Source organism: Podarcis liolepis, assembly GCF_965112155.1.
Source record: "Podarcis liolepis genome assembly, chromosome: 6".
Lineage (NCBI taxonomy): Eukaryota > Metazoa > Chordata > Lepidosauria > Squamata > Lacertidae > Podarcis > Podarcis liolepis.
In genome coordinates, this window is record NC_139559.1 from 2,991,791 (window position 1) to 3,014,850 (window position 23,060).

General features: G+C 50.3%; 2 protein-coding genes across 3 annotated transcripts in view; both read right to left on the reverse strand.

Moving 5' to 3' along the window:
* Window positions 1–23,060, reverse strand: part of CCM2L (CCM2 like scaffold protein) — an 881,881-nt gene that overhangs the window by 433,074 nt on the left and 425,747 nt on the right. The gene's annotated exons all lie outside the window — the stretch shown is intronic.
* DNMT3B (DNA methyltransferase 3 beta) overlaps window positions 1–23,060 on the reverse strand; it is a 63,609-nt gene that overhangs the window by 19,571 nt on the left and 20,978 nt on the right. The window contains exons 2-10 of one of the 2 annotated variants that reach the window (XM_083507388.1): window positions 15,475–15,619; window positions 13,809–13,891; window positions 11,751–11,903; window positions 7,327–7,473; window positions 4,240–4,398; window positions 3,453–3,560; window positions 2,027–2,168; window positions 911–1,057; window positions 294–338 (exon numbers count right to left, since the gene is read on the reverse strand). In XM_083507388.1, the coding sequence (XP_083363514.1) occupies window positions 294–338; window positions 911–1,057; window positions 2,027–2,168; window positions 3,453–3,560; window positions 4,240–4,398; window positions 7,327–7,473; window positions 11,751–11,903; window positions 13,809–13,891; window positions 15,475–15,613 (1,123 nt within the window). In that variant the 5' untranslated portion in view covers window positions 15,614–15,619. The remainder of the gene's footprint in view (window positions 1–293; window positions 339–910; window positions 1,058–2,026; window positions 2,169–3,452; window positions 3,561–4,239; window positions 4,399–7,326; window positions 7,474–11,750; window positions 11,904–13,808; window positions 13,892–15,474; window positions 15,620–23,060) is intronic. The other variant, XM_083507389.1, reaches the window with a different exon arrangement.

Sequence of the window (23,060 nt, forward strand, 5' to 3'; positions counted from 1 at the left end):
TGTTTATTCACAGGCCAGAACAGAACTGAACCGAAGGGTTCAGCCAGCCTGCTTATATAGAGCTCCACTAGAAACGCAACAGTAACCATTTTCTATAACTATCCAATCACTGAACATCACTTTCAATTCCTTATTTGCATATGTGGACCTGGACTATCTACAGTATCCCCCTGCTGGCCCAGGGTGAGAACTTCAGTACATAACACTGTCTATTGACAGGGAGTATCTGCAGGCGAAGGGTGGTCCTCTGGGCCTGAATCAGGCCAGGTTTTGATGCTGAAAATGCTCTTTACCTTCCAAGCTCTTCTTGTTGTGCCTGACTTCAGAAGCCATCGACTCTGGAAAGAAAGAGGCAACGACGAGTTAGTGAGTGGAGTGCCTCCCCTCGGAGGGGCCAGGAAACAAACCCACAGGTGGTAAACTGTCCTCCTTAGAAGTTTCAGAGTTCTACGAAGAGCCAGCTTTCTATGTTCTATCGGATTAAATGGCACATACACACTCCATATCCCCACGTACTGACATCAGGCAGGAACCTGGATGGTACTATTTCGACACGTTTAGACACTCCGACCCAGATATGCAGAACACTGACATCTGCTTTAATCTACTTCCAGCTTATCACTTATTGTAATTATGATCTGAATGCTGTTTTTACTCGTTTTATTCCTTTCGTAAACCACTATGAGTTCGTTTGTTTCTCTGCAATCAAGTGATATATAAAATTTATGAAATAATTCTTTTAAAAATATCTCCCTGCACATAGAACACTAGCATGTCAGGGATTTTAGCCTTATACACTTTTATTATGTGCAGCAAGGGTTGTTGTTGTTTCAATAAAATTGTACCTCTGCAGGTGCCTCTCCCTCCCTCCCTCCACACACCCCAACCCCAATCCGGGCCCCAATCCTACCTCTGCTCTGGTTCTCCTCCGCCTGCTCCTTGTTGCTCCCATTGCAGACATTGGTCTTGAGCCGCTTGGCTGGGGGGGCAGGTTCAGGGGAAGGCAGTTCGGGAGCGGCAGATTCTTCAGAGCTTTTCTGGCTGAGGAGACTGCTGTCTGCAGAGAAAGAACAGCTGGTTTTAGTTGGGACAGACATCTCCTTTGGCAGGCAGAAAGGGGAAAGGGGAATGGTTTGTGGGCAGGTTGGGGGTCCTGGATTGTGGGGTTCGCCATCCCCACAAGGAGCCACAGAGGCCTTCTCCAAAGATTGCATTCTGCACAGGGAAAGCTAGTAGGAATGTCCCGCACAAGCAAGCCTATGCTGAAGACCAGACGGTCAGGTTCCCTGTTAAATATTCAAGCTGCGAACCCCATAATTCTGCACTGTGGACAAATCAGGAGAATTTGTGCGTAGGCAGCAGGCCACAATGTGATAAGAATTTTAAGGTCTTAGATATATAATAAATGTACCAACCAAGCATGTACATAGATCAGCACAGGAAGACCGACCTGAAACCATTTTTGATTCCCAAACTGTCCCAAAATGACCAAATGTTTTCTCTGCAAGGTCAAAGGAAAATGGAAAAGCCTCCCCATTATCTTTTCCTTCACAAATCCCGTCTTAAGGGTATGTCTGTGTTTGAATAGGGTGAGCCTGTGACCTGGCTCAGGAACTAAGTATTTATCATTACAAAAGACTGGCCAGGCTCCCCAGGCAATCCAATCAAGTGACCATGAAACAGGTAACCTGGCAGACAGGAGGTAAACAAAGCACTCAGATTTCTGCTGTAGACCACCCTTTCTGTGATGTAGGTATGATGTATCTGGAGGTGGTGAGTGAGGACCCTGTTGCAACAGATCAATAAAGATCAGGCTTACTAGCTGCTTTGCTTCTCAATATTCTCTGGTTGGCCTCTGTTCTTTTCTCCTACCAATAGGGAACCCACGTAAGGACTCTATATGGGCTCTTGGACACCCCATAAGGGAAAAGGGGCAGATGTATAACAGCTCTCCGAGGGACCGGGCTCCCACTGCCCTCCTTGCTGGGTTTCCTCGCCCAAGCCCCCCCCCCCGCCAGCTCCTTACCTGAGGTCTTGGGGGGCTTCAGTCCTTTCCCTCCGGTGGGCTTGAAGCCATTCATGGCCCACTCCACCATGGGCTTCAGCTTGTCTTCGAGAGAATCCCCTGGAGCACTCGAGAACGACTTGCCTGCTCGGCTGCTTGCCACCTGCCAGGAGGAAGAGGAGAAGGCCTTACGAAGGTGTCACAGAGCAGGTGGGCATCCTGGATTGTGCTGCCTAAATTCCCGCCCCTGGCTACTTCACAGCAGAGCGGGATGTGCAAGGCTTCTTGCAGCTCCTACCTGGTATAGGTTAGGACCTATAAAGTCCCATATGCCCTGGGCCCAGGCTACCCAAAAATATTGGTCGGCATCCGTCTGTCTCGGGAGACAATGGAGTGTACCTCCGGGGGTGTCAGCAATACTGAAGTGGCCTCTTCAGGGCACAAGCCTGGCCAGTGTGTGTGGAAGTCCTGGGCTGTTCCTGTTAGGATACTGATGTTCCGTTCCACCTAAACAGATGTGTGGAGCTGTGCTATATCACATACAGTGGTACCTCAGGTTAAGTACTTAATTTGTTCCAGAGGTCCGTTCTTAACCTGAAACTGTTCCACTTTAGCTAATGGGGCCTCCTGCTGCCACCGAGCCACCGGAGCACGATTTCTGTTCTCATCCAGAAGCAAAGTTCTTAACCTGAAGCACTATTTCTGGGTTAGCGGAGTCTGTAACCTGAAGCGTATGTAACCCAAGGTACCACTGTATCCGTTTACATTCCAGCACAGCTTGCTGGGAACTTCCATTTGTATATAGCTTTTGCTTTATGCTTCTTGCTTGGACATGAAAGGGAGAAGACATGGTTTTTTCCCCTTTGTCCTGATGTATGCTGAATAAACTGCTTATAACTACACTGTAAAGGTAGAGGGACCCCTGACCATTAGGTCCAGTTGTGGCCGACTCTGGGGTTGCAGCGCTCATCTCGCTTTATTGGCCGAGGGAGCCGGTGTACAGCTACCGGGTCATGTAGCCAGCATGACTAAGCCGCTTCTGACGAACCAGAGCAGCGCATGGAAATGCCGTTTACCTTCCCGCCGGAGCGGTACTTATTATTCAAAAAGTGAGCTCCTATTCACGTGGAGGAAGCCTAAAAGGCCATTAACTGTGAATAACTCATTCTCGAATTGCCCCCCTTAAAAATCAAATTGACCCGCTGTGGGGCGCGTGCCCCACGTTGGGAACCACAGTTCTAGTCCCACCCTAGGCAATTCAGGAATAACAGCTACACCACAGACCTTCAGGATGCTTTTACCCTCATCCTTAGAAGACGGACAGGAGGTCCATTAAAGAAAGGTGGAGACCAGGACCCTCCCACTTTTTCCTTGAGAAGGTGTATTGTAAGGTTATTCCCGCGGCTCCCTCCTCGCGCCAGGCCCCGTTAGCCTGCCTGCCCCTTACCTCCAAGACGTGAAGGATGGCTTGCCGGTACGAAACCAACTTGTGGAACGTGGTGGAGTTGAAATGCTCCTGGAACGCCAACAGCCCCACCAGCTTGTCTACCGAGACCTGCGGTGGAAACGGCAAAGCTCAGCCACGGGAACAAGAGGGCTTCCCCCGCGATCAGGACAGGGCCACGGGGTTGCTTTGAGGAACATCACCCACCCACCGCCCCCTGCAAAACTCCTCAAGAGGAGGGAGAGGGGATGCTGGGCTGGGAGGCAGTTACAGGGCCTTTTCAGTGGTGGCTCCGACCTGGTGGAATGCTCTGTCCCAGGGAGACCAGGGCCCTGCAAGATTTAACCTCCTTCCGTCAGGCCTGTAAGACAGAGCTATTCCGCCTGGCCTTTAATTTGATCTTTTATTCCCCTTCCTTCCCTCCCCCTCCCCTTTTTATGAAGATCACCCGCTCTGAGACCCCACAGCTAATTCTCCCCTGGACTTCTCGCTGGCCCAAGTAGGATCAATTTAGCCAGCTAGCCCTGTGGAATAAAAATCTAACTGATTTTTGAATTTTATTGTTATTAATGTTTTTATACCGTATTTTATGCTGCTTTTATAAAAGTGTTTTAAATTGGTTGTTAGCTGCCCTGAGACACGCGTATATATACTGGATGAGTGCAGGTGGTTTTCCTGGTGCCCACTGAAAGCAATTCCTTTGTGTATTCTTCATTTTACCTCAAGGACAAGATACCAATCCCCCCGCCCCCAGCATCCATCGGCAGCCCTCCCCCTCCTTTCCCCTCACCTCCGAAAACTTTCCATCGCCAAACCACTGAACCCAACGTATCCCAGGGGCCGCCTTGCGGTTGAATGTGGCCCTCCATGAGACGATGATGGCGGGCCACCAAGCAAAGCCCTTGATCTTCCCCCAGACGAGCTCGCCGATTTGAAAACCCTTGCTGTCCTGGAAAAAAACAAATAAGATTGAAGGTAAGCAAGTGGAAAGAAATGGGGTGCTAACGGGGAGTTTTCAGGGAGCCCCCGTGGCCTGTCAGTGGCTCTTGAATCAGTGGCTCCATGAAGCCCCCAGGGTCACCAACAGTAATAATAATAATAATAATAATAATAATAATAATAATAATAATAATATAGTTTATTTTTTGCACCCCGCCCATCTGGCTGGGTTTCCCCAGCCACTCTGGGGGGCTTCCAATAAAGATTAAAAATACATTAAAATGTCACACGTTCAAAACTTCCCTGAACAGGCTGCCTTCAGATGTCTTCTAAATGTCAGGTAGTTGTTTATCTCTTTGACATCTCGTGGGAGGGCGTTCCACAGGGCGGGTGCCACCACCGAGAAGGCCCTCTGCCTGGTTCCCTGTAACTTGGCTTCTCGCAGGGAGGGAACTGCCAGAAGGCCCTCGGAGCTGGACCTCAGTGTCCAGGCTGAGCGATGGGGGTGGAAACGCTCCTTCAGGTCTACTGGGCTGAGGCCATTCAGGGCTTTCAAGGTCAGCACCAACACTTTGAATTGTGCTCGGAAACGTACTGGGAGCCAATGTAGGTCTTTCAGGACTGGTGTTATGTGGTCTCGGCGGCCACTCCCAGTCACCAGTCTGCCATATTCTGGATTACTTGTAGTTTCCGAGTCACCTTCAAAGGTAGCCCCACATAGAGCGCATGGCAGTAGTCCAAGTGGGAGATAACTAGAGCATGCACCACTCTGGCCAGACAGTCCGCTGGCAAGGAGGGTCTCAGCCTGCGTACCAAACCATATTTGAAACCATTTAACCAACAAAACGCTCCTCTTTTTGAAATCCGGCTGCTGTACATTTAACCTGCTGTCCTATAGTCATTTTGCTTTGCTGCCGCCGTCTTTTGAATCCGTTACCCACCCCTGAGAGCACTGGGGCAACAGCGGGGGTCTCCAGCACAGTTTGCACAGCCACCGTTGTGCCCGCCGGCGACTCCACTGGTGGGATTCAATAAATCCACAAGGCTCCATGGACATTTTGCTCTCCCTGCTCAGTTTCTGCTCCCACTAGTCACCCGCTTCAACAGGCCCAAACGTCTATCTCTGTTTTCAGACGTGGCAGCCATTTTGTGCAATGACACATCCCCCATGGCAGCCATTTTATGACTGGCGCCCAATGCGCTCTCTCAAGATCCCAGGTGTGACCCATTGGCCCCCCAAAAGTTTGGAGACCCCTGAGCTAGAGACTGGGATCAAAATCCATTTAATAAAAGCAGCAGAGACTGTACTTTTTGAGAATTCTAAGGAAAAACCATCTTCCGCAGAAACTGCTGCTTGCCTTCTATCACTGTGCCATTGAGAGCGTGCTCACTTATGGCTTATGTGTGTGGTACGGAAGCTGTACTGCCCAGGACAGGATGGGGTTGTGCAGGGTTGTTAAGGCAGCAGAGAGCATTGTTGGCTGCCCACTCTCCGCCTTAGAGCAGATTTATGCCACAAGGTGCCATAGGAAGGCACTGGACATAGTAAAAGATCCATCGCATCCTGGTCACTGTCTCTTCGAGCTCCTGCCGTCGGGACGGAGATACAGGACGATGAAGACAAGAACGAGCCGTCTTAAGAACAGCTTCTTCCCCAGAGCGATCTCGGCCCTGAATGGGAAGCCTGGACTTTGAAAGTCATCTAATCTTCCTTGCTGTATTATACTGTATTGTTTTAATTAGTGTTTTTATAGTTGATTTGATTTTGTGTGGAGTGCCCTACCTGGGTGGATGGAGCAGCCAAGTAATTTCGTTGTCCCCGAGAGGGGGCAATGACAATAAAGATATTATTATTATTATTATTATTATTATTAGTAGTAGTAGTAGTATAGGGTGGTATATAAATTCAATCAATCAATCAATCAATCAATAAAATTAATTAATTAATTAAAAAATAGTCACATAAGCGAAATCCATCTGCAATGCTTTACCCCAAAACCAGGACCAGGAGACTCCAAAAAAGAGGTCATGGTGGTGCGGTGGTTCTAGGCTAGAACCAAGGAGAGACCAGGGTTCGAATCCCCACTCGACAAACGTGAAGCTCACTGTGTGATTTTTGGGGGCCAGTCGCTCCCTCTCAGCCTAGCCTACCCCACAGAGTTGTTGTGGGGGTTGAGCTACAGAGCAACATAAACCGCTTTCATCTCCATGGAGGGAAAAAGTGGGACATCTCCAATTCTATGATTTTGTTGTTGTTGTTTAGTCGTGTCCGCCTCTTTGTGACCCCCTGGACCAGAGCACGCCAGGCACTCCTGTCTTCCACTGCCTCCTGCAGTTTGGTCAAACTCATGCTGGTAGCTTCGAGAACACTGTCCAACCATCTCGTCCTCCGTCGTCCCCTTCTCCTTGTGCCCTCCATCTTTCCCAACATCAGGGTCTTTCCCAGGGAGTCTTCTCTTCTCATGAGGTGGCCAAAGTCTTGGAGCCTCAGCTTCAGGATCTGTCCTTCCCGTGAGCACTCAGGGCTGATTTCCATCAGAATGGAGAGGTCTGATCTTCTTGCAGTCCATGGGACTCTCCAGAGTCTCCTCCAGCACCATAATTCAAAAGCATCCATTCTTCGGCGATCAGCCTTCTTTATGGTCCAGCTCTCACTTCCATACATCACTACCGGGAAAACCATGGCTTTAACTATATGGACCTTTGTTGGCAAGGTGATCAATTCTATGATTAATGCAATGCATAAATGAACATAAAGACGCAGGTGGGGTTTTAGTCATTATACTGTAATCTTTCCCCCCAAATAATCCATGTGTGCTGCTCCAGAATGCAATCCCTTCTTCTGACCCCCCTGGGTTTCAGAGCTGCCCACCCCCTTGCTAAGCTTCAGCCAGGTAGCCACGACAGCCCCCTCCCCACCAGGCAAAAGCGACCCCACCTGGTATTCCTCTGCATCTCTCGGGGTCCCTGTCAAGAGGCAGCCATTTGGTACCCCAGTATTGCTGCCGCCACCGCTCTGGCCAGACTGCACAAAGTTCTCCTCTGAGTAGTCCACTTGGGCAAATGCAGAGATTCTCCTGGAAAACTGGTAGAGAGGAAGAAAAGAGCTGAGCTCCTTGAGAAAAGAGATGGATGAGGCCACGGGATTTCTGCCAGGCTCGTTTTCGATGAGGCACCGGTGACACATGTGCAAAAAGGCCTGCCCCCCCCCAAAAAAACTGGTAAGAACCATTTAAGGAGGTACCAGATGGCTAGATGCTAAGGGGAAAAACAACTCCGGGTGAGGTGCAAGGAAGGTTCTAATATGTGAAGTAAAGAAAAAATGGGTTGAGTAAGTGTTTCTAAGGACTGTGGTTTTATGAGAGTGTGGGGTGCTGGGGTGGTTGGATAGAGGATGAACCCCCAAGATGACGTCTATCTGGCCATATAGTGTGGGTCCTAATGTAAGGTTACCAGACGTCCCAGTTTCCCAGGGACGGTCCCCAGATTTACAAATCAGTCCCTGTACAAAATCTATTGAAGTTGAAAAGTGTCCCTGGATTCATTGAAAAAAAAATCTGGTAACCTTATCCTAATGGAAATGCTCTCGCAAACACCTTGGACTCTGTCCAGTAATGAGTTATACAGTGGTACCTCGGGTTACATACGTTTCAGGTTACATACGCTTCAGGTTACAGACTCTGCTAACCCAGAAATATTACCTCGGGTTAAGAACTTTGCGGCGCGGCAGCAGCAGGAGGCCCCATTAGCTAAAGTGGTGCTTCAGGTTAAGAACAGTTTTAGGTTAAGAACGGATCTCCAGAACAAATTAAGTACTTAACCTGAGGTACCACTGTATCTGCCCATGCTATGCCCACCTGGTGGAAACTCTAGCTCACATGGCCCTTAAATGTAAAATGTAGGATGATGTCCACCAACAATTTCTAGAGCATCTATGTACTCCAACATGGAAACCAGAGACGGAAGTTATGAGCTTCTTATTACAGGGGAGAGTCCAGGAGCTCACCAAGACAGTAGCTAAGTTCCTCTATTTGATTTTTTGTCGCTGAAGCATGCCACAGGATCCTGCCCTTGCTGGAAACCCACAGAGATGACGCGGATTGCTCGCCTCTTCTGCCCTTTGTCGGGTGACTGTGTCGTTCGGGTAGCGACAACATTGCACTGGCCTATCTATTCTGAATGTATTCTGAACGTTCTTATGTGATGCCAATAAAGGTTACTTGACTTCCACAGGTATGAAGTTTACGGCATGTAATGCCTTAAGAGAGAATATTATGAAAATGATATACAGGTGGTACATGACACCAGTCAAGCTTGCAAAAATCTATCATTTGCCCGATAATAAATGTTGGAAATGTAAAGAAACTGAAGGCACATTCTTTCACCTTTGGTGGACGTGCCCAAGGATTAAGGCTTTCTGGGAGATGATCTATAATGAAATGAAAAAGGTATTTAAATATACCTTTCTGAAGAAACCAGAGGCCTTTCTCCTGGGCATGGTTGGCCAACTGGTGCCAAAGAAGGATAGAACTTTCTTTATGTATGCTACAACAGCAGCAAGAATACTTATTGCAAAGTACTGGAAGACACAAGATTTACCCACTCTGGAAGAATGGCAGATGAAGGTGATGGACTATATGGAACTGGCGGAAATGACTGACAGAATCTGAGACCAGGGAGAAGAGTCGGTGGAAGAAGATTGGAAGAAATTTAAAGACTATTTACAGAAATACTGCAAAATTAATGAATGTTAGAATGATGTCAGAATGAAGTTAAGTGGTTTTAGCAGCAATGTTACAAAGGAGTATGTAAAAAAATGGATTGTTAACAGGTGAGAATCCAAAGTTACAATATATTAAGTTAAAGGATTAGGATAAAAACAAAGAGGGAAAGGATTTGCTGAATTAACTAACTGAACTGGAATACAAAAAAGGGAGGTGTGAGGAGGTCAGGGAAACAAGTAAATGAAAGACAAGACATGGAAAGATTGATTTGTTTTTAAGTGTTTTTACTTTTCTGTATTTTGTATTTTTTCTTTTTTTCTTTTTCTTATTTTTGTAACCTTTTTTGAAACTTTAATAAATATCATTTAAAAAATAAAAAATAAAGGTTACTTGACTTGACTTGAGTAATGAGTTATGAAACAAAGCCTGAGCAATGGGGAATTTTGTGTGAGCCTCTGTCCTTGAACCCCCAATTTCCTCTTGCAATGTTCACAAGGTGGGGAGCATCACAAGGAAATGCATCACCTGTGCATATTATGGTCCAGAAAGCATGGCTGAAAGCTACCTGATGTGTCCAACCCTCTTCCCTGCTCATGAGGACTAGTTTGTGATAGACACATACCAGCCGGGTTGGAAGAGGATGGGCTGGTCTGACTTCTCCCAATTTGGGATTGTCCGTTAGTTAATGAATTCTGGAAACAGATTGGTATAGAAATATCAGGAATTGTGGGTAGGAAGGTGGGAATATCTAAATTAATTGTTCTTATTAGTCTGAGCAGCACCGAGTTAAAAACAAAAGAGGAATGTAAAAGGGTAAAATTGATGGTAACTGCAGCCAGACAAGTTATAGCCAGTAATTGGAAAAATGCAGAAGAGCTAAGGGTGAACCAATGGAGGAAAAAAACTGAATATTATAATTTTAGAATATCTAACTGTGAAGATACACAGAATGAAGGGGTTTAAGGGCAGTGAGAAAGAGGAGGATTGGTTTGAGAAGATATTGAATTATTTGGGTGGGTTTGAACAATTTGGGGCAATTAGTAGATAGGTAGCCGTGTTGGTCTGCCATAGTCAAAATAAAAAAATTCCTTCCAGTAGCACCTTAAAGACCAACTAAGTTAGTTCTTGGTATGAGCTTTCGTGTGCATGCACACTTCTTCAGATACACTGAAACAGAAGTTGCCAGATCCTTCTATATAGTGAGAAGGTGGGGAGGAGTGTTACTCAGAAGGGTGGTGGGAATGGGAGATAGGCAGATAGCTGGGAGAGCCTGTTGACGACTCTTAACGACTGTAATAGGTCTTACAGGAAAAGGCAAGGGGTGAGAAGGTGAAAAATGGTTTAGTCATGTATAGTAGTAGATAGGTAGCCGTGTTGGTCTGCCATAGTCAAAATAAAAAAATTCCTTCCAGTAGCACCTTAAAGACCAACTAAGTTAGTTCTTGGTATGAGCTTTCGTGTGCATGCACACTTCTTCAGATACACTGAAACAGAAGTTGCCAGATCCTTCTATATAGTGAGAAGGTGGGGAGGGGTATTACTCAGAAGGGTGGTGGGAATGGGAGATTGGCAGGTAGCTGAGAGAGCCTCTTGACGACTCTTAACGACTGTAATAGGTCTTACAGGAAAAGGTAAGGGGTGGGAAGGTGAGAAATGGTTTAGTTATGTATAGTGAGATAAGAATCCAATGTCTTTGTTCAGCCCAGGTCTTTTCATGGTTTTAAGTTTGGTAATGAGTTTTAATTCAGCAGCTTCTCTTTCCAGTCTATTTCTGAAATTCCTTTGTAGTAAAACAGCTACTTTGAGATCTTGTATAGAATGTCCTGGGAGATTGAAGTGTTCTCCTACTGGTTTCTCTGTTTTGTGATTCTTGATGTCAGATTTATGTCCGTTTATTCTTTGGCGTAAGGTTTGGCCTGTTTGTCCAATATAGAGAGCTGAAGGACACTTGCCTTTTCCTGTAAGACCTATTGCAGTCGTTAAGAGTCGTCAACAGGCTCTCCCAGCTATCTGCCTATCTCCCATTCCCACCACCCTTCTGAGTAACACCCCTCCCCACCTTCTCATTATATAGAAGGATCTGGCAACTTCTGTTTCAGTGTATCTGAAGAAGTGTGCATGCACACGAAAGCTCATACCAAGAACTAACTTAGTTGGTCTTTAAGGTGCTACTGGAAGGAATTTTTTTATTGGGGCAATTAAAATGTTAAAAGTTAAATAAACCTTGTGGACGGAGGAGTATTAGCATATATAAAATTGTACATATGGTTGATTGAATATGTCATTATTGATTATGTATACCCAATGTATTAGTCGCCTGGGGGGTTTCACTGTGTTTTGGTTGTTGGTAAAAAAATAAAAATTTTAAACACAAAAAAAGACTTCTCCCAATTTGGCAGTTCAAAGGACTGCCAGCCCAGCTTTGATTCCCCCATCTGCTAAATCAGGGGGTGAAATCTGGGGTGCAACAGCAGATGAGGAGGGCTGGCAAAGGGGTCATTTTCCAGATCACAAGTTGACCAACTCCACTACCTCCCTGGAAAGGGCCAGTCGACAGGCTACAATATCCACCACAGACAGACAGACAGACAGACAGACAGACAGACAGACAGACAAGACACTGCAACCCAAGCCTCACCCTGATTTTGTGTCGCTCCTTGAAGCTCTCCACGCTCTCCACGTCGTCTTTCACATTCTTCTCCTGCGCAACGGGTCCGGCCTGGAAGACGATGCGAGGAGGGGGTTTCTGCCGCAAACTGTTCTCCCAGCCAGCGGATCCGCGCCTCCGCACCTGGGAATCGAAAAGGATTGGTGTGGCTCACTGCCTGGGTTTGTCAGGGGCAGGCGGGACAGAGGAAGGTGACAGCCTGCCCTCGTTTCACTGGGGAAGGGGTGACGTGATCCTGCCATCAAAGCTGACACAGCGATGGAAATTCAGGGGTAGAGCGATGGCCACCGATTGAGACAGCGTGAAAAGAGGATTCAACAGATTCGTGGAAGGCAAAGCTTTCAAGGGCTATGAGCCGCAATGTCTATCTTGAGCCTCCATATCAGCATGTCTTTGAAGCGGCTGGAAATCGGAAGCAGGGAGAGCATTGCTGCCCCACTCAGGCCCATACCTATCAACTTTTCCCTTTTCTTGCGAGGAATCCTATTCAGAATAAGGGAATTTCCCTTTAGAAAAGGGATAAGTTGGCAGCTAAGCTCAGGCCTTGAATTGGGGCACCCGGCTGGTTATGGCTGCCCCCGACAGTTTATACCACTGGTTCCCAAAGGGGACGTGGGGATAAGCTGGGGGGGGTGCTAAGAGGCAAGGGGGCAGCAGGGGGTATTGGAGGTGTCCATGACTATCACGCTTTGATAGTCAAGGGGTCAGACTAGATGATCCTCATGGTCCCTTCCAACCCTGCAAGTCCAAACTCATCGGTTTTGTTTAATTAATTACCATATTTTTCGCCCCATAGGACGCACCTAGTTTTTTGGGGGGGAAATAAAGGGGGGAAATTTATTTTTCCCCCAGGTGCGCTGTGCTAAGCCCGAAGCTTGGGGCGTACGGAGCTCAGCGCGCCCCAAGCTTCTGGGTGCCGGCAAGGTCTCTGCTAGCCGTGGGAGAGCCGCACGACTTCGTGCGGCTCTGCCATGGCTAGAGGAGCGCTGCGCTAATCCCGTAGCTTGGGGTGTGCGGAGCTCAGCGCGCCCCAAGCTTCTGGGTGCAGGCAAGCTCTCCGCTAGCCCTGGGAGAGCTGGGTCTCCCACAGCTAGCGGATAGCTTCCTGAAGCCTGGAGAGCGAGAGGGGTCAGTGCGCACCAACCCCCCCTCGCTCTCTAGGCTTCAGCGAAAGCCTGCATTCGCCCCATAGGGCGAAAAATACAGTAAACTGAACAGTTTTAATGGACTTTCGAATGAATGTGCAATTAATTGTTACTGCATTGAATTTTATTATCATATGTGGTGGGAATGTAGAGAAATTTTTTAAAAAACTGGGGAATGATATATAATGAATTGAAGAAAATGTTTAAAATGACATTTGTAAAAAAAACCCAGAAGCATTTTTGTTAGGGATTGTAGGACAAGACCTGCCAGTGAAACAAAGAATTTATTTATGTATGCGACAAGAGCGGCAAGGGTCTTGATAGCACAAGGATGGAAGAATGAGGAAACCCCGACAAAAGAACAGTGGCTAGAGAAATTGATGAACTATGCAGAACTGGCGAAATTGACATGCAAATTGCGAGACAAGGACAACTGTGACTTCAAAGAAGAAGGGGAACTTTTTACAGATTACTTAATTTTATGGTGCTACTGTTTTCCTTATACTGGGTTGTGCAATCCGCTGTTCTGAGTTACACTTTTTATAAGGGAGGGTGGGGGGGAACCAGTGGCGTAGCGTGGGTTGTCAGCACCCGGGGCAAGGCAAGTAATTTGTGCCCCCTAACCCGTGGATTTGTGCCCCCTAACCCGTGGATTTGCGCCCCCTAACCTGTGGATTTGCGCCCCCTAACCCTAACCCCCAGATGTTGCGCCCGGTGTGGCCGGCCCCCCCGCACCCCCCATGCTACGCCACTGGGGGGAACAGGGGGTGAGTTTATGGAACCAAAAGACATGTGACCCACAAACATTTTGGGAGCCTCTGGTTTGTATTACGAGCAACTGCTAAACGTGATGTGACATTCAGGGTTTGGAAAAAGATCTCACCTCCTCCTGGCCTTCTTTGCGGTCCTCCTCATCCGGTTCCTTCCACTTCGCCTTGCGCGGCACTTTCTCTGCTTCATCGACATCTGCACAAGAGGAAACGGGGTCTCGACTCAGCTTCCTCCCATTTGGGCCAAGCCACAGGGGAACCCCCCACCCCAGAACCTGCTCACCTAATACCGTGGTGCCTCGAGTTAAATACTTAATTCGTTCCGGAGGTCCGTTCTTAACCTGAAACTGTTCTTAACCTGAAGCACCACTTTAGCTAATGGGGCCTCCCGCTGCCGCCGGAGCACGATTTCTGTTCTCATCTTGTACTGAAGGGACAAGATACCCAAATCCTGTCTGAAATCACCCCAGGCTTCAATAATCACCCCAGGCCTCAAAACTGTCCAAAACTTCTTTTGTCTTCTAAAAATCCAAAACAGCTTTTCTCTGCTTATTCTCACAAGATGCTGTGCATAGGCAAAATGTTACTTTTAAAGGCTCATTGCCAAGAATGCTCAGGCCTGAGAAACGAATCTTATCTCATTGGGTTGCAACATCTTGGACCTGCTGAACCACCAGGGCTCCTCGACCCCTCAGCTCTCATTCCCCCTTTCCTGCCAAGAGTCCAACAGTCCCAAGACAGCTTTCTGTTCATGCTCAGAGGAACTCATGGGGCAGGACTCCTGAGGGAGGAGAAAAGGGGGAGGAGGGAACTGGAAAGGGGTATATATGCTTGTGCACATGACTGTGAACTTCGTGCATGCTTTTTGTGACTTATCACACTTGCTCCTTCTACCAGTTCATGGATGGTAGAAATAAAAGCCTTTTCTCCGAAACTATTCCTTGAGTGTCTGTTGACTCCCACTTCCCTTTCCCGGGCGCAATATTTTTCCCACCCGAGGGCAAAGCCTCATAAGGCTACAGCACCACAGTACAGGATGTGGCATTAGTGTGTGAAAACATTCAAGATCCAAGGATCCCAGGTTTGCACCTCCCGGCCCTGGTGATGGGCTTAGGCATCACAACACCACCGCTGGCAACCCACTAGACCCCGAAAGCAGCTTCAATGCCCTCTGTTTTAGTGCCCTTCTGAGACGCAGGAGCTTCAGCCAAGACCCAACTGCTGCCCACCAGCTGGCACCAAGCCTGGCTCCACAGTCCCCTTGGGATATATACTGGGGTGGTCAGAGCTCCTCATAATAATATGATTTATACCTCACCCTCCCAAGACTGGGCTCAGGGCAGCTAACACCAAATATAAAAACAATTGATTGAAATACTGCTTAAAAAACAAGATTAAAATGCAGTGGTGCCTCGCAAGACGAAAATAATTCGTTCCGCGAGTCTTTTCGTCTTGCGATGTTTTTCATCTTGCAAAGCACAGTCCGTCGCAACTGCGCCTCTTCAAGCGGCTTTAAGAAAAAAGGGCAAGACGTTTTCATCTTGCGAAGCAAGCCCATAGGGAAATTCGTCTAGCAAAACCGAAAAACCCTTTCGTCTAGCGAGTTTTTCGTCTTGCGAGGCATTCGTCTTGTGGGGCACCACTGTACAAGATTAAAACATTAAAAAGCAGCCTCATTTCATGGGAAACTCGATCAGAAACTGTTTTGCACCTCCTCAGCCAAAGAGGTGCCAAACCACCAGCCTCGTGAGGGAACAGGAGGCAGATTTCCAAGTATACCTGAATTCTTCTGCTTCCTTTTGACTTTCAAGGTAGGCTCGGTCTTGTCCTTGGCTGGGTCACCGCAGCTTCCATTGACCAAGACCAGGTTCTCCTCCTCGCTGTCCATCGTCCACTGGACCACCTTCTCCTTCTTCATGTTAACCTGCAGGATGGGAGGGACAGGTGCTTTAGTTGAGATACCTGCACTGCAGGGAGTTGGACTAGATGACCTGCGGGGGTCCCACACAACTCTGTGGCCACAGGAGCCTCAGACAGGGCTGCCAAACGCCTGGATTTGCCTGGAGATTACCAGCATTTCAAAGGCAGGGGGGATTTCCGAAATGTGGTGCTTTGCCCCTGGCAAAATAAACTAAGAGGTTATGTAGAATTGGTGAGACTATCACCAAGGCTATGAGGCGTTACAGAGGAAAAAACTGCCAGAGAGTGGAATATATACAGAGTCTATGTAAAAGAACATTGTCAAAATATCAGTCCGTTGGTAGGTCTTGATTAAGCTTCTGTCTGTAAATAGAACAACTTGAAAAATATTTAAGTACCGGTGTCAGAGCTGCTTCCAGATCCTAGCTCACAGAGGATCACGCTAGCCAGCGATCACTTTGTAAAAGTCTTTATTGAGTTACAGTTTCCATTCTCAAGCTGCTGCGTGCAACTCTACGTCTTATGGGTTAGACCGGCGAAGCTCCGTCTGAGTCTCCGCCCCCTGTGCACCAGCTAAATGCCCTAGCCTTACTCCACCTTTTCCGCCTGACCGTTCTTCTCTGGGTCCCTCTGCCCCCCGGGGTCTCTTCCTTCCGGGACGCTTCTGACGCTGACCCCCCGGACCCTTCTGTCTCCTTGCGTCGGGCTTTAGGACCTGGCTCCCTTTCCGGGCTGCTTACTGCGCCACCTTCCTGTGCATTTGAACTTGGCGCGCGCGCCTAACCTTCCACTTTCCGCCTGACCGTTTCTTCGCTCCCCGATGGAGGTGTGGCCACTCCTGACTCATGCCCTCCCTCCTGCTGCGAGCTGCCAGAGCTTGATACCTGGCGCCCTTCCTCTCCACTGCGTTCTGTTGGTGATGCTGGTCCCGATTTCCAACTGCTGCTCTCTGAGCCCCCTCTGGACCCTTCTTCCTGGGGTGTCCCCCTAGGCTCCCCCCTTGCTCTGGCCACTGGCGCCCCTTCCTGTGAATCTTCTGATTCACTGGAAAGACTCAGAGATCTCGGGTCGTCGTCATCACTCATCTTTTCTTCTGCCTCCTCCCCTTCGCTCTCTGTTTCCTCCCTTGCCCTCGCCTCTGCTCCTGAACCCCTGACATCCATCCCCCCCTCGAAGCCCCCCCTTCCCCCCTCCCCTCCTTCCGGTGCGGGAGCTGGGTGCTGCGGTGTCATGGGGACGAATGTCGGATACAGTTCGCTTCCCATGGCGGGCCTCCAATTGAAGACTTCCGGTTCTTCCTCCTTGCGCTCGTCGACAACGGTCACCTCTGCCTCCATCTCTGTGCCTCCGTGCTCGAACCCAAAATCCTCCCCGTACATGTCCACGTCCGTCTCCACCTCAGTCGTTCCCGGGTCCGTGGCTCGACTTGGAACCTCCAGCCACTTCCTGCGCCACTGTTCCTCTGGCCTATCGTCCCACCAATACGAGGGTTCTGATGCAGATCCCGCTGTCGACCCCTCCGGGGAACGTGTGTGCATTGTCGGTTCCTCATCCGAGTCGAACCCCCGGAACGTGCTGGCTGAAAGCGTCGGTGTGAAAAGCCAATCGTCGAAAAAGTCTGCTGGCATGGGCCTGTGTGGGAAGAGGGCGTGAAACTCTTCTTTGAGCAGAGGTTCCTCCAAAGCGTAGCCCGGCACCCAACTGTTGGCCCTGGCCAGGGTGCCCTCTCTGGCGAGAAGGTATTCTACTCCCTCTTCCCCCCATCTCGAGTCCAAAATTTCTGTGACTTCGTTGATGGGCTCCTCCTGTGGCACTCCCCTTTGCTCGGTTCCCTCTCGGAGCGGACTCGGCACCGTTCCTGGTTCCTGAAACCTGTGAGGTGTCTTGTAGGGAGTGAGCACCGATCTGTGGAACACCGGATGCATCCTGGAGCCTTCTGGAAGCGTCAGCCTGAAGGCTACCGGGTTGACCTGCTCTTCGACTTGGTAGGGTCCCAGTTGTTTATGCCCTAGTTTCTTCTTCGCTAACGACCTGGCCGGCACTGCGTGGGCTGCCAACCATACCCAGTCGCCCACACGGATCTCTTCGCCAACCCTCCTGTGTTTGTCCGCTTGTACCTTGTATGCGTGCTTAGCCAGCTCCAGTTGCCGCCGAAGCTGATCGTGGACCTCCTGCAACTCCGACGCGAACGCATCTGCTGTCTGCGGCTCCCCCTCTCCCATTCTTTCCAGTCCCGGGAATGTTCTGGGGTGCCTTCCGTTGTTGGCGAAGAACGGCGTCACCCCCGTGGACACGTGCTTCGTGTTGTTGTAGGCGAACTCGGCGAGAGGCAGGTAATCCACCCACGTCGCAGGCTGTTGAGTCGCATAACACCTCAGGTACTGCTGCATGATGGCATTGACCCGCTCCGCTTGTCCGTTGGTCTGCGGGTGTCTAGCCGAAGCCAGGTTGATCTTGACGTTCAGGAAGCCCATCAGCTTCTGCCAGAAGTTCGAGATGAACTGTCGCCCCCGGTCGGACAGAATAGACCGCGGCAGACCGTGAACCTTGAACACGTGATCTATGAACAGTTTGGCGGTTTGTTCCGCCGTGGCCACCTTCGCACACGGAATGAAATGTGCCATCTTGGAGAACAAGTCCACCACCACTAGCACAGCCGTCTTGCCCCTCGAGCTGGGCAGATCCGTGACAAAGTCCAGGGCCACTCTCTCCCATGGTTCGAACGGAGTTTGCAGCGGTTCCAGCAGTCCAGCCGGCGGTCTGTGCACTGGTTTGGCCCTCTGGCAGGTGTCACACCTCGCCACGTAGTCCGCGACTTCCCCTCTCATTCCGGGCCACCAGAAGTCTCTGGCGACTAATTCCACCGTCTTCTCCTTGCCAAAGTGCCCGGCAGTGGGCGCGTCGTGCAGCTGCTGCAGTACCTTGGCGCGAAGTTCGTCTCCCGGCACGTAGATGGCCCCTTTACGGATGAGCAATCCATCTCGCAGCTGGAACTCGTCGGTCGCTGCCGTGCCCCTGTGCACCTCTGCCATCTTTGCTTGCGCGAAGGAGTCATCCTGCAACGCTCGTCGCACCGCATCCAGGTCAACTGTTGCCGCAGCGCACGCCCACACTGTCGGTGCGAAGATGTGCATGGCGGCCGCTGGCGTCGCCTCCTCCAGATACTGTGGTTTACGGGATAGGGCATCCGCCATGACGTTGGTGTCTCCCGGGACATACTCTATTCGGAAGTCGAAGTTCGCAAAGAACTCAGCCCAACGTATCTGCCTCTGGTTCAGGAACTGCGCCGTGCGCCAGTGCTCCAGATTCTTGTGGTCCGTGCAGACCTGCACCGTGTGCTTGGCGCCGATCAGGAAGTGCCTCCACGCCTTGAATGCTGCATGAATGGCCAGCAACTCCCTGTCCCAGATGGTGTAGTTCTGTTCAGACTTGCTGAGCTTCCTGGAGTAAAATGCTCCCGGCCTCCAAGCCCCCTGCGGGTCTTTCTGCAGCAGGACTGCTCCCACGGCTCTGTCCGAAGCGTCTGTCTCCACCCTCATCGGCCTGCTGGGGTTGACATGCAGTAGCTGCTCTTCCGACGCGAAGAGACGCTTGAGTGCCTGAAAGGACTGCTCCGCCTGCTCCGTCCAGATGAACTTCTTTTTCTTGGAGCTGAGCGTGTCCGTGATGGCCGCTGTTTGCATAGCAAAGCCCTTGATAAACTTGCGATAGAAGTTCGCAAAGCCGACAAACCGCTGGACCTCCTTCCGGTTGCGTGGGCTTTTCCAATCCAACACTGCTCGAACCTTGGCGCTGTCCATGGCGAGCCCCTTGTCAGACAACTTGTAGCCCAGGAAATCCACCTCCGTCACGTCGAACTGGCACTTCTCCAGCTTGGCGTAAAGCCTATGCTGCTGTAGCCTGCTCAGCACTTCCTTGACATGTCTGTCATGCTCCTGCTGCGATTCCGAAAAGATCAGGATGTCATCCAAGAAGCAGGCGCATGTCTTGTAGAGGAGCCCCGCTAACACGTGATGCATGAAAGCTTGAAAACAGTGGGAGCCATTTTGCAGTCCAAAAGGCATAACTCTATATTCGTAGGTGCCTAGGGGCGTGAACATGGCTGTCTTCCACTCATCTCCTTCCCGCATGCGAATGAGGTTGTACGCCCCTCGCAGGTCCAACTTGGTGAACACGCGGCCCTTGCGTACCGTTGCAAGGAGGTCGTCGATTCGGGGCATGGGGAAGTCCGATGGCTTGGTCACACTGTTCAAGGTGCGAAAGTCCACCACAAGCCTTTTTTGGGGCGTGTCCTTCTTCTTAACAAATACAGGACTGCCCCCCGCTGCCTTGGACTCTCGGATGAAACCGCGCTCCAAATTATGATCTATGAACTCCTTGAGTTCCTGTAGTTCTTCCTCAGACATGGAATACAGCTTCCCTTTGGGCAGCGCCGCCCCTGGCAGCAGGTCAATTTTGCAGTCATATGGTCTGTGGGGGGGTAGCCTGTCCGCCTCCTTCTCGCAGAAAACCTCCAAAAATTCTGCGTACTTGTGGGGAACCGCTTGCAGCGTGCCTAGCTACAGCTGTGACTCCTCTTCCTCTCCTTCCTGCCGGGGCAGGATGCAGTGTTCAGCACAATAGGAAGAGCCGAAGGTCAGCTGCCTCTGGTACCAAGCCAGCGTCGGGCTGTGCTTGTCCAGCCAACTCATGCCCAATACAATGGGCGTGTCCGATAGTTGAGTGACGTTGAAGCTGATGACTTCCCTGTGATTCCCAAGTCGCATCACCAGTGGTGGCGTTTGCTTCACCACTTGCCCTCCGAGCAACTCCCTGCCATCCACCGTGACAACCTGCAGGGGCAGTGTGGCAGGCAGCAACTGTATAGCGTGCCGGTCGACAAAGTTTTGCCCTATAAAGTCCGCATTGCTTCCTGAGTCAATGGTGATTGGCACGTCCATGGTGATTCCATTGGGCAGCTGGAGCGATGCGGTGAGCCTCACTACTGGTTTGGGCGGGAGGGGGTCTATGGGCTGCAAAATCTCTGGGGACTGCTTCACTGACACGTCTGGCTGGGCCCCAGTGCCTCTTTCTCCAGCCAGACTCCGTCGTTTCCCTGCTGTGGTTCTCCTTGCTGCGTTGCTGCAGTTACCATTGCTGAGGCTGCAGTGTGCTTGTGGAGCCGCTGGGGACACTCTTTCGCCATATGCTGGGGATTATCGCAGATGTAACACTTCCTGTTCCCTCTAGGAGGCTTCGCTTTCACTGCTCCCGGTGCTAGGGCTCTGGTTGCTGACTGAGCCCTTGCAGCTCCAACCTCCATAGGTTCCGCTCCTCCTCCTGGCGGAGGCGTGGATTGCGCACGCGCTGCTTCTCTGGGAAGGGAGGAGTAGCCCCTGGCTGGTTCGCGCCCTCCACGCCCTTCGTCCCTGCTCCACGGACGTTCTTCCAGCCGCACTCCCACCGCCAGCGCCCTCTGAACGATCTCCTGCGTGGTCCGGGGTCTCTCCCCCCTCGCAATTTCATCTTTAACCGCGCTGTTCAATCCTTCCCAAAACAGGTCTCTGACTGGAGCCGAATCTTTGTCCCATTCCAGGGCACTGACCAAAGCGAAAAAGCGGGCATGGTACTGCCTTACGCTGGCCCTCCCTTGCTTCAGTCCATGTACCTCCTTCCGAGCAAGATCCACGTCTATGCTTGATAAAAAGCACCCATCCATCGCTTTAATAAAGGCATCCGCATTTTGGAGCGCCGGATCCTTATCTCTCCACAAATTGCGCAGCCATGCTTTAGCATCTCCATGCAAATGGGACATGATGAATCCCACCTTCTCTTGCTCATCTCTAAAGTCTTTGTTCAGCAGTTGCAGTGCACACATTACATCTGCTCTAAAGTTGGGGTACTGTTGCAAATTCCCATCGAAGTGAGAGACCAGACCGCCTGTTCGTCTCCCCAACCCAATCCCCTCCGGTTTGGGTGTCAGTTGCCCTTGCTTCGTAAGCATTTCCAACCTGACCTGGAGATCCCTGTAGGCGGCAGCTGCGTCCTCCTCTCTCTTCCTGGATGCAAGTGCCTCGGCATTCAGTCGTGTCACTGCTTCCGCTATCTGCTGTTCGGCCGTCATATTGTCTGCCGTTCGTGAGCTCGCTAGTAGGCACCCGCTTTCTCTCCTCTCCGCGAGGCCGTAGATGCCCACAATTGGAGACGGAGCTTACTGTCAGAGCTGCTTCCAGATCCTAGCTCACAGAGGATCACGCTAGCCAGCGATCACTTTGTAAAAGTCTTTATTGAGTTACAGTTTCCATTCTCAAGCTGCTGCGTGCAACTCTACGTCTTATGCTTAGATCGGCGAAGCTCCGTCTGAGTCTCCGCCCCTTGTACACCAACTTAATATCCTAGCCTTACTCCACCTTTTCCGCCTGACTGTTCTTCTCTGGGTCCCTCTGCCCCCCGTGGTCTCTTCCTTCCGGGACGCTTCTGACGCTGACCCCCCGGACCCTTCTGTCTCCTTGCGTCGGGCTTTAGGACCTGGCTCCCTTTCCGGGCTGCTTACTGCGCCACCTTCCTGTGCATTTGAACTTGGCGCGCGCGCCCAACCTTCCACTTTCCGCCTGACCGTTTCTTCGCTCCCCGATGGAGGTGTGGCCACTCCTGACTCATCCCCTCCCTCCTGCTGCGAGCTGCCATAGCTCGATACCTGGCGCCCTTCCTCTCCACTGCGTTCTGTTGGTGATGCTGGTCCCGATTTCCAACTGCTGCTCTCTGAGCCCCCTCTGGACCCTTCTTCCTGGGGTGTCCCCCTAGGCTCCCCCCTTGCTCTGGCCACTGGCGCCCCTTCCTGTGAATCTTCTGATTCACTGGAAAGACTCGGAGATCTCGGGTCGTCGTCATCACTCATCTTTTCTTCTGCCTCCTCCCCTTCGCTCTCTGTTTCCTCCCTTGCCCTCGCCTCTGCTCCTGAACCCCTGACAACCGGTAAGTTAAATAATAGGTTGAAAACAAAGTTAAGTGCATATTTCAGGAATTCGACTCGGAACACAATAAGATTGAGGTCATGTTAAATTGAATTTCAGAATGATATAAAAAAACAAGTACAGTGGTGCCCCGCAAGACGAATGCCTCGCAAGACGGAAAACTCGCTAGACGAAAGAGTTTTCCGTTTTGGAGGTGCTTCGCAAAACGATTTTCCTATGGGCTTGCTTTGCAAGATGACAATGTCTTGCGAGTTCCTGTGGGGGTTTTTTCCTTTCCCCCCCTTTTTCTAAGCCGCTAAGCCGCTTATCAGCTGATCCGATCAGCAGATAAGCCGCTAAAAGCGGCTAATAGCGCTAATCCGTCAATGGGCTTTCTTCGCAAGACGAAAAAACCGCTAGACGAAGAGAATCACAGAACGGATTCTTTTCGTCTTGCGAGGCACCACTGTATCAACCAAGGATTGAATGAATTTTTATTTTTATTTCGAAAGC